Below are 15498 nucleotides of genomic sequence, written 5' to 3'. Positions count from 1 at the left end.
CAGATTATATTTAATAAGTATCATTAAGATAGCCTGCATTTTGGAAGGATAGATCAGGGCTATGACCAAACAAAAAAAAATTCTTCATATTACACAAAATAAAACAAAACAAAAACATGACTCTAGTTTCTAGGCTGTTATTAAAATTGATAAAATAAAAATAAAAGTGATTCCTTATATTCCTTATATATATATTCCTCCATATATCCCCAGTGCTACAACCTCAAGATCCTGGAGTGTGGTGTTTCACTTTGTCAGTGCAGAATTTGACAGACTGAGCTCTGGATGTTCTTGTGGTGCATCAATGCTGGAAATAAGAGTAGTAAATGTCTCGATTCAAAGAAACCACAGTCTCCAGCGTGCATGCTTCTTGGCTTCAGTCTTGGACTTGCGCTTGGGGGTGGAAGTATACACTTCATGCGTATAAGGCAGAGAAGGATAGGTTGGGTCTGCTGCTGGACACAGTCTTTTCATCAATGGCTGGAGTTTATCCTCTTGCAACTTAAAGTCCAGCTCCACGCTAAAAAAAAAGTATATATATACATATTTATATGAAAAAAAATGTTCCATATATCCTGATACAAAAATGTCACAATATGGATTGCTTAGTCTTTTTATTTATTTTTTTTAAATTAGGATAACAGGACATATTTTGTTCTTGACAAATGCACAAACATGTAGTAAATTTTACATTAGTTACAGTTTTTTTTTTTACTGAAAATGTGCACACACTTGAAATCTTCCTCCTACATTTGCATAGAATCTGTGCCCTGAGCTTGCTCCAGAGCTAAAGTTACAAAAATATACACTGATTAGTTATAACATTAAAACCAGAACATGTCATTATATTAAGAAATATTATTTTGCTTGGCTCCCACATTTCGTTGTCCTTTATAAATGAGATCTAAAACGCCATAAACTGTAAACACCATATTCTGTATTAAATCATATTGCGAAAAAATATCATGCCTTTTCTAAAATCTATTTAGTGTATTTCACGATCAATAATGGCAAAAACAATGTGCTCTAAATATACTGCTGTCCAAAGGTCTACGACCACATTATTAGTCTAAGAACAGAAATTTTGAAACAACTAAAGGAAATGTAAAAAAAAAAAATAAAATCTTAATCATCTTAACTTTTCTTGATTTTAAAGTTGTGTAAACACTCATTATATTGGCCGGATTCATTCCTTTGCACTAAAGGTCAGATTTCCATCAATCTTGTAGCAGCAGTGTTGAGTCAACATGCTCATGATTTTAATCAAACACAGACCATCAGGTTCTACAAAACATGTGGAGTCTATGACAGCTTGAGCACACACTTTCATTAAAGCAAATCTGGTATTAAAGTGAACTGGCCAAAGGGTCATGAGTGGCCAAGGCTCAGTGATGCACATGGGAAGTAAAGGCTGACCTGTGTAGTCTAATCCAATATTGTAGCTCAAATTACAAAGTGCACCACTGATTTGGTTGCAGAAGGGCGGCCTTGCTTAATATTTGGTGTGTGGTCATACAGTAATGTTATGGTCGATCGCTGTATTTGTGATCAAAAATAGGCATTTTTACGTTTACAAACATAACAGACAAAGTAATAGGCACATAATCAGGATGTCAAAATGGAAGGATGTGACGAAGCTGGTTTAACACATTATTTTGTTTTTACTGATGCACTTCTTTTGCACTTATTTTTATCTGTAACTGGAAAAGAATAATTGCTTTAATATAAACACAATTGCATATGTATGTTATATACTTGTTGCACTAGGAGTGTGTGTGTGTGTGTTTGAGCCATCTGTCTAAATGTTATGCCTACAGATATCATCGTATTTGTGTAATCAGTTTTTGAATTGCTACGAAAAGTTCCTCGTTTGTTTGTATAAGCGTTTAAATTATACCGTTGTACTAAATAACAATATTAACTAGTTTTACATTCTAATACTGCTGGACTTTTGCCCATTTCCATTTTTTATTTTTGCACTTTTTTGGAGAACGCGCATATCGTCTCATCTAAGAACAAACAGGTGGAATCCATCACCAAACAATTACAACTTCAACACGGAGGTACGTTATCATGTCTACCATTCAGCTCGTTCAGTGTGTAGAGTGCAGGATGTTTAGACATTCTTCTTCCGTCATTAGCGATAACTTTATTTGTGATAGGTGTGTGTTAGTAAGCACTCTGACGAAGAAGATATTAGGGTTAGAGGAGCGCATCCAGACATTGGAGAGGGTTGAGAGTGTAAGAGCAGTTCCCGTAGCGGACAGTCTGGGTGCCACAGGCGGAGATAACCAGCCCCCGACTCCGGCATTAGAGCCCTCACAGCGGGGCGAGTGGGTGACAACTCAGCGGCATACTCGTTCAGCTAACGCTAAGGCTAGACCACCGGAGCACACCTCTTCTGTGCTTCACGTGTCCAACAGGTTTTCTTTCCTCAGTGATGCACCCTCTGAGAAACCTGAAAGAGCTCTGGTTATAGGAGGCTCTATACGGAAGCATGTGAAATTAGCTAGGCCTTTAGGGGCGCCAGTGGCAGTGGTTAGGTATATCCCGGGACGAAGCCAGAGCACCGGACATAGCAGGTAATCTTAGGGCTCTAGGACAGCACAAGTTCTCCAAGATAGTGGTACATGCTGGAGCTAATGATATGAGCTAACTTTGGAGCTAACTTTATAAAGGTGTTTAAATTAGCGAAGGCAATGTCTAAAGTAATATGCTCTGGTCCCATTCCAATGAGACGTGGCGACATAGCTTACAGCAGGTTATGGTCGCTGAACCGCTGGATGTCCAGGTGGTGCTCTAAAAATAATGTGGGCTTCATAGACAATTGGAAGACCTTTGAGGGCAAAACTGGCCTGTTAGGGCGGGACGGTGTCCATCCCATTCGGGAAGGTGCTGCTCTCATTTCCTACAGTATACAGTAGCTCAGAGTCTCAAAAGAGGCCTAGTTAATCGGTGACAATCCAGAGCCCAGGCCAGGGAGCAGACAGACAGGCTAAACCAACCGCCTGCCAGCTGCAAAGAATCATCACTCAGGGTTCACTGTATTGAGACTGTGTCTGTTCCCCGAATTAAGCAAAAATGTAGAAAGACCCAGAAAGTCTGTTTTAGTAATTAAATTAATATAGAGACAAAAAATTTAAAACGCACTAAATACACAGCCAGCACCTATGACTGGGAGCTAGGACTGTTAAATATTAGATCTCTCACATCTAAAGCAGTTATTGTTTATAAAACTATCACAGACCAGGAGTTTGATATTATGTTTAACAGAAACCTGGATTAAACAGGACGAGTATGTAGCTCTAAATGAAGCTAGTCCTCCTGGATACAGCTACATACACCAGCTTTGGCTAACTGGTAGAGGAGGAGGAGTCGCAGTTATTCACAATGATAATTTGACTATCACACAAAAACACAGACACAAATTTAACACATTTGAAGTTCTCTATAGTAACCTAAAAAGTGTAGCTACAAATATGATGTCAGCTCAGTTGATTCCACTAATTATCATTTACAGACCTCCAGGGCCGTACTCTGAATTTCTCTATGAATTAGCAGATTTCCTCTTAAACCTAGTCGTTTCTGTAGACAAAGTGTTAATTGCTGGAGACTTTAATATTCATTTTGAGAATCCAGAAGACCCTGTGTGTAGAGCATTTATGTCCATACTGGACTCAGTAGGAGTAAATCAGTGTGTAGTAGGACCCACTCATAAAGCAGGTCACACTTTAGATTTAATATTATCCTTTGGATTAAGTATAAGAAATATACGGCAAACTTGGCGAAAACGCTGCAGTATCTGAGTGAACTGCTAGTGTCTTATGAGCCGCCACGCCTACTTCGATGTACTGTATGCAGGCTGTTTGTCAGTACCATGTACTGTGTTATGAAAACTACAGCAGGAGGCTTTTTTCTTACAAAGCCCCAAAGTTATGGAATAGTCTTCCAATTATGGTTCAGGACTCAACCCTATTTAGTTAGCCAAGCATTTTTGTAAATAGATTTCCCTTAGGTTAAGAAGAAGATCTAGGGGACTCCTGGACGTAGAGTATTATGGTGAACTGGTATGTTTAGATGCTGTCCTCCCCACTCTCATTAATCACTCAGGTTTGTTGAAGGTGAGGTGATTGGTCGCTTTACATCTCAGGGAGCCCTCATGTCTGTGTTTCCTTCGGGGCTCTCCCTTTTAGTTTTTCTGTCATAGTTAGTCCTGCCGGAGTCCCTGCTTGCACTCTACACTAAATATACAGTACATTTACATTATACATTGTTTGACTGTGACCATACAGTACCTAACCGCCATCTCTCCTCCTCTCTCTTCTCCTCTCTCTTTCCCTTTACCTGTCTCTCTGTCGAGCTTTTCATGTCATCCCTGAGCTGCCAGTGATCCAGACCCCCTCTGCCCCCCGGAGCTGTCTGACTTGTCCTGATGTTCTGGTTGTAGATCTCGTCACATGGATGCCCCGTGTGGTCTGTATATATACAAGGTGACTAGGGAGGGTTCCACTTTTCCACGAAGATGGTCCTGTCCTCGGCTGATGCAGACAGCTGTTCTCTGAGGACTTGTGACTTCAGTCGCTTGATTAGTTCAGGACTGGAGTTTCCTACAATCTATCTAAGCCTCCAATAACGAACTGGAATCCATTTTAACTTAAACACATCTCCTGTTATACTGAACTTCCAGTTTCACACAGTATGATGCAGATCAATCCCTGCTATCCAATTCACCCGAAGGGTTTCCTGTTCTTTTCAAGGTTTCTTCTTATTACCATCTCAGGAAGTTTTTCCTTGCAACTGTCGCCGTCGTCCTGAGCTTGCTCATCAGGGACAATCTTTTCATTTTGATTCATACACGTTCACATCTCATACAAACTTAAATCATTCTTTTGATTGTGTAGAGCTGCTTTGTGGCAATGTCAATTGTTAAAAACGCAAAATACAAAATAAAATAAAGTTGAATTGAATAATCCCTCAGCTAAAATGATCTATGTGGACAGGAGCAGTTAAAACCTCAGATTAGCGGCCTGCTCCAGCATTAATCTGATCTAAATAAAATCATTCTGCATGCAGCCGTGACCTGCATACTGTGACTCATCGATGAACAGTGCTGAGAACTGCAGTCCAAAGACTCATTACCCTCCCCATATTTATTAAATTCCAAACACTCGTAAGAGGATGGATCTAAGTACAGTCATGATCATCAATTACATTCATTTATTTAAGATTAGTGGGTGCTCTAAATAAATTACAACCACTTTGTTTCTAATTGTGTTCATCCATGCACAAAAACCATGGTTTATTTTGTTTGCTATGAAATCACTTGGCACAGTGTGGAAGATACAGAATGCAGCCTGTGATGATCTACACCAATCCTTCCTGCAGGAAATAAAACATGTCCTCTAAATTTTTGGCCTGTTTTAGTGCGCACTGACAACCAACGCAATTCTAGTGACTGACATATCAGTGCAAATGATTGGAGTAAATCTCTTTCCACTGAGATAAAATTTTTTAAGTAACAGTCAAGATTGTGCTTCATTGTTCTTGCAGTTTTTGTAAAAGGTCAGCAATTCTTGCATGTGTACAGTATAAGATCATACTGAGCAATTAATCAAAGGGAAGGTCTGGACAATTGCTTTCTGTGCACACATTCCTCATGCTATACAAGGCCAAGTTCATATGGCCTGTAAAAAAGAAAAAAAGTGCTTTGTTGACAAATAGTATGAATTTAAGTGACTATTTCAAGTCTTAATATTTGTTGCAAGGTTCACATTCACAACCCTCTAGTCTGGTTTGTTCCAGCATACTTTACTTTTAGGCACATAGCTACTGTATGGATTTATGGAACTCTCTTTTTTGATACTACTAGATAAAAGTAACCTCAGGTCTCTTTCTATGCTCACACAGACAAACATACACACATACATGAACAATATCACATAGTAGAATTGTAAAAGGTTACCTTTGAGTATTTTATCACCAAAATACAGACTAGCTTAGCTCTGTGTATTCCCAAGATTCTTTTAAGCCACTGCTTTAGTATTGGAAAAAAGCAAGATTGTTGGATCAAGATTGATTGGGATAGATTGCGTGGTGTTTACTCTGCAAGTGGCTGGATCTATAGCATTAACTGAGGACGTATCAAGTTGGAGTAGCAGGTTTCTGTATCACAAGTAGAAACAGATTATTCTGCAAAACTGGCACAAGTTACAGTGCCTTGCAAAAGTATTTACCCCTCTTCACACCCTGGAAATAAAATGGATTGTTTGAAGGTTTGCATAATTTCTTTTAAAACATGCCTACAACTTGTCAAATGTGATTTTTTTTTAAAATAAATATTGTAAAGCAAACAACAAATAGGACAAAATAACAGAAAATTTTAGCGTGCATAACTATCCCCCCCCCCCCTCCCCACATCTTGCCACTGGAATTGTTGCCTATTCTGTAAGGCAAAACTTCTCCAGCTTCTTCATATTTGATGGTTTCTGCTTGTATCCTTGTATTTAGCACCATCCATCGTTCCATCAACTTGGATCAGTTTCCCAGTCTATGCTGCTGAAAAACAAATGGTGTTCTTGGGTTGATGGGATTTGTTGGGTTTGCACCAGACATAGTGTTCACAGACACTTAGTTATTAACCTAGTTAACCCAGTGTAAGTATGTATCCAATTATGTAAACATTAAAGCACTTTTTGTAAGTCGCTCTGGATAAGAGCGTCTGCCAAATGCCTAAATGTAAATGTAAATGTTTTTCTTGGTGGCCAAAAAGTTACATTTTAGTCTCATCTGACCAGAGCACCTTCCTCCATACATTTGGGGAGTCGCTCACATGTCTTTTGGCAAACTCAAAATGTGCCTTCTTATTTTTAACACTAAGTAATGGCTTTTTTTCTGGCCACTGGCCCAGCTCTATAGAGTGTACGGCTTACTTTGATCCCATGCACCGATACACCAGTCTCTGCTGTGGAACACTGCAGCTCCTACAGGGTTACCTTTGGTCTCTGTGCTGCCTCTCTGATTAATGCCCTCCTTGCCCGGTCTGTGAGTTTTGGTGGGCGGCCTTCTCTTGGCAGGTTTGTTGTGGTACCATGTTATTTTCATTGGAAGATGATGGATTTGATGGTGCTCCGGAGGATCATCAAACATTTTAATATTTTTTTATATCCCAGCCCTGACTTGTACAGTACTTCTCAACAATTTGTCCCTAACTTGTTTGGAGAGCTCTTTGGTCTTTATGGTGTGATGCCTCTTTCTTAGTAGTGGTGCAACCTTTGGGGCCATTCAAAAAAAGTGTGCCTCATCTTAATACTTGAATGTGGTGTCAGTTCTTAACTCAAGAGCAGTTTTCTTGAAACAATAATATGGCCATCCCAGGAGTGGGTCTCCAAGCAGAAAGCGTTAATTCATTAAAACAACAGATTAATATAACATGATGTGGAGAATTAATGCTGATCAATGAGAATCAAAAAGTTAAGTGCTTATTGGTATTGTATAACCATAGTTATCAGTGATGTCAGTTGATACTCGCTCACTTATCTACAGTATACCGCTTTATTCTGTATTCAGGGTCGCAGACCTAGGGCCTATCACAGTACCACTACACCACCGTGCTGCTAGTCGGTTGATACATTGTTGTTATTGTTGTTCCTTCTGCTTTCTAGCACTGCAAAACATACTGTAGCTCTATCTGCTGCCTCTCCATCCATGTCCTGTAGTTTCCCCAGTCTATTTAATGATCAATGTCCATTCTCTAGGTTGCTGGAGAGAGATAAAGAATACAATAAAATGGAAGTTGAGGAAACAAGAGAATTCAGTATAAGCAGGAGAAAGGAAGGAATAAGACCAGGCTGACCAGGGTGATCATCTGATTGGCACTTCAGGCTAAAATGCAGAGCTAACCATCAACCATCAGGTCATGCTCTCTAGACAGCTCAGGAACAGATCGGAGCAATCAGACATCCTCTTTTCCTCCTTTTACTGTTTCAGATTGTTTCAGTGAGTCAGCAGGGCTCATTAGTGCTGACTACAGCCTGGTGTTCAAACCATTGCTGGCTCCCAGCTGCACAGAATATCTTCTCTTTATCTCTGTTCCTAACAGCTTAGCAGACTAAAGCTAATCACACAGAGTGAAAGAGAGCTCCTACAGCTGAACAAATTCATCGGGACACATCATAAAGCACTGGATTGTCTCAGTTTATCCCACTGCCATAAATTCTTTATTGGAAACAGACTTATGGATTCTTATTCAAAACAAAGCACATAAAAGAGACAGGAAAAGAAATCATCCACTAAGTTAATTATTAATGCTAACTGGATTGCAGCTACAATTGTGCTGGAAAGAAACAAAGGCAGGCAAATGACTATGCTGCATCGTTTCAGAACAGCCTGGTTAAATACATTTTGTGGAATCAATGTTGAATGTTGGTATGTTGAATTCGTCTTGTATTAAAAATTCATTCAGCTGTATTTTCTTGAATAATGTCATTTAACATCCATTTACTGTAAATAGCTTTAGATGTGAATTCTTGTTATACTATCGCCTGGCTTTACACCCCATGGTAGGTGGGGGGGGGCGCGTTAGTTCAAGTACTGGAGAAACAGATGCGTCTTGAGTCGTCGTTTAAAGATAGTTAAAGGCTTAGCTGTACGGACACCTAGAGGAAGTTCATTCCACCACTCAGGTGCCAAACCAGAAAAGAGCCTGGATGTCTTCCTACAATATTAAGACTCCTAGGATCTATTTAAAACCAAACAAATTCCTGACCAAATCAATGCTTTCCTATTTTCTTATAGTTATCAAAGTAAAAACCATATTATTGACAGAAAGAAATACACTTTATGGCCAAAAGAATGTGAACACCTGGCATGTGCTTGCTAAACATTCCTCTACACTTTGGTTAATCACTTTTGGTTATATAATAAACTGCATTTTTCTGGGCAGGCTTTGTTCTGGGCTGGTTCTGGGATTTGTGCTCACTATGCGAGAGGAGATTAAATGAGGTCAGGCAATGATATCAGATGAGAAGCCTAAGATTCAATCAGCTTTCCTGTTTATCCTAAAAGTGTTCAGTGTGGCCACCCAATTTTTAAAATTTAATATTTAAAATTTGATTTTAAATAAATAAAAAAAAAAAGTTTAAAATAGAAGATATCATACATAAAATACAGTGCAGTCAGTTTGGACGTAGCACAGTAATCATTCAATAAATGCACAGCTACACACACACCCACCACTGCGCGGGCACACACACACACAGACAAACACACACACACAGACACACACACACACACACACACACCTCTGTGTGTATATACAAACACAAAATAAAAGAGGCTTTAGAGACATTGGCTCAGTTGTGATCATGTTAAATCTCCCGCGTCAAAACAAGGGGCACATGTGTGATATACCACTTCATACTCAATGGTATATCAAGACTCGCTCGTTTATCAAAATTAAGACAAAATTTATAAAACATTTTTGCTCGTCTTGCAGAATGCTCACAAACTGGGTCACTCGCAATCCGTGGTTCCACCCTAGTTTTAATTTTAGGTAAAAAAAACAAGATTTTGCTTCCTACAATTTAGCATTAGCTTATTTGAACAGTAATACAGTGCTAACGGAAACTTTTCAGGCCCTTTCAAGTTTTTCACAATTTGGCAAAAAGAACTTTGACTTTAATTTGACTTTGATTTGAGTTTGATACTCATCTTTAAATGGATTCTTTTCACCTCATCATTTTACACATGAACCAAGTTCCACAGTGAAAAAGTAAAAAAAAAAAAAAAAACAGTGTTTGAAGTGTTTTGTTAATTTATATTTAATTTACATAAGTAAGGTTAAAGCACCTTTAACAGCATTGACAGCCTCAAGCAGATTGTAAATGATGCTACATGCTTGCCACACTGTTATGTTGGAAGCTTCTTGGCAAAAGCATTTTAGCTCAACCAGCTTAGATGGACACAGCCATTTTCAGGTTTCTTCAAGATGCTTTATTATTGGGTTCAGGTCCAGACTCCTTCGGCACTCCAGCTCTCAGTGTTCTGAATCATTCTTGTGTTTTCTTGGAGGTATGCCTCAGGTCGTAAACCATCACCCAATCCAGTGTTCTGGGACACACTTGAGAAGGTTTTCCCTCAGGATATCGCTTTACTTTTTCCTGCATTCATTGCCAAAATAACCATTATTAAAAGCCCTATATAAATAAAATTGAATTCTGGATGGATTTCCATTTGTAAGGCTCTCCCATCTGTACAAGGCAACTCAGAATCTCAATTAAAATGGGCTTTGATGTCTCACCAAGGCCCTTTGTTCTGTCTGACCAAGGACCATCAAGATCTAGTATTGCATTATAAGTTCTGTTAAAAAACAAAACAAAAAAAAACTGCAATTGTGGATCAGATTACTAGACCTATGTTCTTTCTCTTCAAAAAATTTAGCTTTCTGCTTTATGTAGCCTATAATTTAGTTTTACAACCAGAGTAATTAATGCCCTGTAAATTGCTTGTTTTGTTTATTTATTTAAATCCTACCGAAATGCTGGATACATGTGAATGTGCTGAACAATTATCAAATGGAACTGATGAAAATCAGCCCAAAACAAAGAAGATGAAATGCCATTTCACTTGGTTTCAGTGCTGTGTTTATACAAACATGAGAAATAATTATAGCTTTCATATCAGCTGTGTTAACTGACTTGTCTTGCCATGACAAAGGCATTTAAATTTATTTCCAATCTATTTGGACGAATACATATTCTTTGCCATCTGCAGCATGCTGGGCTGTCACACTTTTTATAATAAATAGGATGCTCACATACATAGCATGTCCATGCATAGTGAATGTATAAATATACATGAATGTAAAATGTTGCATATAACAGTGTGTTTGCATGGTGTTATTCATAGGGTTGCATGCCAATAAAAACATTCCTAAATAGATATCCAACTGTTAATGTGCAAACGTGTATAACTGCAGTCAACCATAACAACCTTGTTGGTCTTGGATGTCAAAAACAGCATCATGCATTATGAATGCAATTTTTCTCAACAGAAACCTTAGAGTTTTTTTACTATAAGGATTTTCATTTTTTTTTATACTTTGTTATTTGACGCACATGTTCATACAGCTCATGTGATGACATAATTATGTAGTTCACACAGACTGTGTTGCAGGTAGAAATCTGTCTGGCTCTGTATTACATACAGTACTCTAACCATAACATTATGACCACCTGCATTGATATTGAGTATGTCCCACTTTCCCAAAACAGAGATTCTCCGTGTTCTGACACCCTTCTACTGGAACCAGCATTAACCTTTTCAACAATTTGAGCTACACAAGCTCTACTATTGGACTGGATTACACGGGCCAGCATGCATCAGTGAGTCTTGGACACCTATGACCCTGTTGCTAGTTCACCTGTTATTCTTTTTTGGACCACTTTTGTTGATTTGTTAATTTATTTATTTAGGAGTAGGGTCAATTGCAATTGCAAAAGTGTGTATGCTTTCAGGTATATTTTAAGGGGGTTTAACAAATAATATTGCATTAACTATTTAGGAATTACAGCCCTCCAATTAATAAGATCAAACATAATAATTTGACCGAATAATACAATTATAAATAGTGATACAATTATAAATAGTAAGTTTATTTAAATACATTGACTCAAAAATGTTGTAGTTTTGGCTGCCTGATGCATAATCGTGGAACTGATGGATTACAAAAAATCCAATAAATAGGTTTCTCCCTTGAGACAACTTGCTAAGTCTTTTCTGACCTTCTTTAATTGTTCTAGATCTTTCTAGTTTTATCTTCAGTAAATGTAAAACATGCCCAGTTGGGTGTAAGTGATGTAGTTAACTAGATCCTTTCAAAAATTTCTTTTCACCGGTTTCACAGTGAAAATCAACACCAGTGACCCATCTCTACTGGCATATATACATGCTCATAACTGTCTCCATCATGGTTCACAGATGATGCATTGTGCTATGGATCATGAGCCCTTCCTTCTCCTTTTTGTTGAAATCCTATTGGTTCAGGTTAATCTTGTAAAGTTTTTTTTTATCATTATTATTTTGTTATAAAAAATGTATTTTGAAGTTATGAAGGTTTGACTGTAGACATTGGCAGAGATACACCTACTTTCTCAAGAGTATTTTGACTAGTTTTTTTTTTTTTTTGAAAATGTGTTTTTTCCCACAAAATAAATATTCTGCATTTGCAGACGTTGCTTTCTGTGGCATTTAAGTCCTTTTTTTGTTCCTGAGCTCATCAATGCATTGTTTATTTGTAAGAATGTAACAAATTTTTCTAAATATTGTAAACATTTGGCAGCTCCTAAAGTTTCTGCCATCTCCCTGATATTTATTTATCTATTATTTATTTAATTATATCTTTTTTTGCCTAATGATGGCCTTCTTCACTTCCCCTGGTACCTCTGTGTATTAAGAGTCCCCATCTATCCAGCTATCATTAAAAACTGGTCAAAATTGCTTATTAGTATTATGTTTAATACAATATATTTTGAACACAATATGCAGATTGTTGACATACAGTATGTCGACATACAGTGGAATCTCGGATTACGAGCATAATTCGTTCCGGAAGCGGGCTCGTATTTCAAAACACTCGTAAACCAATTTTAATTTTCCCATAGGAAATAATGGAAACTTAAATTATTCGTTCTACAGCCCCCAAAAATAAAAACATAAAAATTATTAATACAAAATACAAAGTGAAAATAAAACAAATTAACCTGTACTTTACCTTAAAAAAATTTAAAAATAAATCCCGACAGATAAGTGTTTCCATTTGTGCACACACACACACACACACACACACACACACACACACACACACACACATTAACGGATAGACCGGTTTTAAAACCGTTTAAAAATTAGCAAGGAACATCCCAAGTCACACTCGTGTAACAACAAACAAAGTAAAACAACAACAACAAAAAAACTAATTAAACAGCTCCTCACCTTTGAAAACAATCGGGACAAAAAAGAGTTTGTGTGTTTGTTTGACAACCTGAGAGGAGGGGGGCTGAACGGGGGCTCGCTCGTGTTTACAGCCCCCTTCTCTCGGGTTGCCAAACAAACACACAAACTCTCTGCCTTACACAGACACAAACACACACACGCACACTCAAACACTGCAAGCACTAAGACCCAGCAGGGGAGACGATAGGTCTCGGCTTTACAGCTCCCCTCTTCTCAGGTTGCCAAACAAACACACAAACTCTTCTCTGTTGCGACTGTTTTCAAAAGTGAGGAGCTGTTTAATTTGTTTTTTTGTTGTTGTTGTTGTTGTTGTTTTACTTTACAGTAGTGATCCCGTTAGTATGCGCTCACGCGAGTGTGATTAGCGATGTTCCTCGCTAATTTTTAAACGGTCTCTCCGTTAATGTGTGTGTGCGCACGCACATTACACACACACACACACAGCCTGTGTGTGTGTGTGTGTGTGTGTGTGTATTCACCCAGCAGGAGAGACGATTACCTACAATTCCGCTGCAAGAAATAAAAAAAATTTTGGCTTACTTGTGATGACGTGACGCTCGGTGTCAAAACAAGAAGCGCATGCGTGAAACATGATACTCGGTGCTCGTAAACTAAGACATTGCTCGTTTTTCAAGTTAAAAATTATAAAAAATCGTTGCTCGTCTTGCGGAACACTCGTAAACCGCGTTACTAGTGATTTTAAAAAAAATCAACAATTTAAATGTTTTACTGCAGCTAAGAGTCTCATCGGTTTTACAACTTCATTCATGAGAAATTTTATGCGTACACAAATTATGCGCTTGTACAGAAGTATAAAGAAAACCCCCAGAAAATGCAAAAACGCTGATACGAGGCTGCGACATTATTATAGGTACTTAACAACATCAGTTCAACCAAAACAAGACTTATTCTGAAAATGAAAATTTCATGTCAGTTCAGGTAATTTGTGAGGTATTTGGATGATGAGGAAAATGAGGAAAAATGGATCACAGTGAAATATTCTGTAAGAAGAGAGTTTACGTATTTTTTGTGTTATTTTATTTATTTATTTATTGCATTTTGTGCAAGATTTAGTAAAGACATTGCATCATGTATCCCAAGAATGTTAGCAAACACAGCAGCAAGAAGTAAAGGGAGGTTATTTTGCTTTTGTTCTTAAAGCAGCCAGTGCCAAAAGGAATCATAAATATTGAGTTTATTTGAATACATTGACTCAAACATGTTGTAGTCAATTGGCTGAATGATGTATAATCAGGAAACTGATGGATATAAAAAAAAAAAACTATTTTCTCCCTTAAGATGCTTTGCTAGGCCTAAGTGAGTTTAAGTAAGGACTATTTATTTCATATTTTACTTCAGTTACCTGTCTTTTTAAAAACATTTTTATTGTTTTTATATGCAAAAATATGATTATCTTAGGAGTCAATCCCAGATCATATGTTATTTACACTAGTTACAATAGTTTCATTTGCAAAAAAATATGGAGAGCACAGAGGCACAGAGAGTGCTCTACTCAACTATAATTAAGTGCAATAAACTTTGTCCTTACATATTTATAGGTAATTAGTACAACAATGTAGTATGTATATGTAATCCATACTATGAAAGAAAACATAAAAACTTAGAAAAAATGAAACTGTTAACCCAGAATATATTTTAGATGGTCCAACGTAGCAATGTTTAGCTTAGATATGACAGCTTAGCACATTCGTGGCATTCTCTAATAAGAATCACAAGATGGTTACCTGGAATGGTTTTCAATTCACAGACATCCCGTATTTAGAGTTAATTTATGACATTTCTTGGCTTTTTAATCTGCTCTAGACCATTATTTGCAGAGGAAAGGTGGGGTTCAATAGTCATATTATTTCCAATACATTTACTGTACGAATACATAATATGGCAAGAAACACTCAGTTAAGTAAAGAGAAAAGACAGTCCATTACTTTATTAAATAAAAGTCAAGCAAACTTCAAAGTTCTTGAGATTTTTTTATGTACCCCAAGTGCAGTTGCCTAAACCATCAAATGCTATCATATAAAAAATGCTGATTTACAGCACCTTAGATTAGAGCCCACATAAATGCTTCTCACTGTTCAAGCAGCAAACATACAGTATTTTAACATCCACTGTTCAGAGGAGACTGCATGAGTCACGCTTTCATCGTTGAATTGCGTCAAAGAAATCATTACATCATTTGGGCCAAGTAACACATTGAATAGACATTAGCTGAATGGAAAACTGTCCTTTCATCTGATGATTACAATTTTTTGATTTTTGGTTCTAACCACCATGTCCTTGTTAGACGAGATTTATTATGTTTTTACGAAAAACACAAGGTCATGTTCAAAATCACCTCTTTTAATTCCATGTGTTTTGTGTAAAAACATTTGACATTATTTATAATTTTTTATTAAAAACTGGTGGGCAATAATAAGTACACCTCATGATTCAATAGCTTGTTTATTCCCTGTTAGCAGTGATAAG

General features: G+C 37.4%; 1 protein-coding gene across 1 annotated transcript in view; it reads right to left on the bottom strand.

The window, feature by feature from the left end:
- Nucleotides 1-228: 228 nt before the first annotated feature.
- The window catches only part of insyn2ab (inhibitory synaptic factor 2Ab), a 42004-nt gene continuing 26734 nt past the window's right edge, over nucleotides 229-15498 (bottom strand). The window contains exon 4 of the mRNA XM_053510346.1: nucleotides 229-520. Within this exon, the coding sequence (XP_053366321.1) occupies nucleotides 337-520 (184 nt within the window). The 3' untranslated portion in view covers nucleotides 229-336. The remainder of the gene's footprint in view (nucleotides 521-15498) is intronic.

This window comes from Clarias gariepinus, chromosome 13 (assembly GCF_024256425.1).
Source record: "Clarias gariepinus isolate MV-2021 ecotype Netherlands chromosome 13, CGAR_prim_01v2, whole genome shotgun sequence".
NCBI classification, from domain to species: Eukaryota; Metazoa; Chordata; class Actinopteri; order Siluriformes; family Clariidae; genus Clarias; species Clarias gariepinus.
Note: the sequence above shows the minus strand (reverse complement) of the source record. Positions and strands in the feature narration are given on the sequence as shown.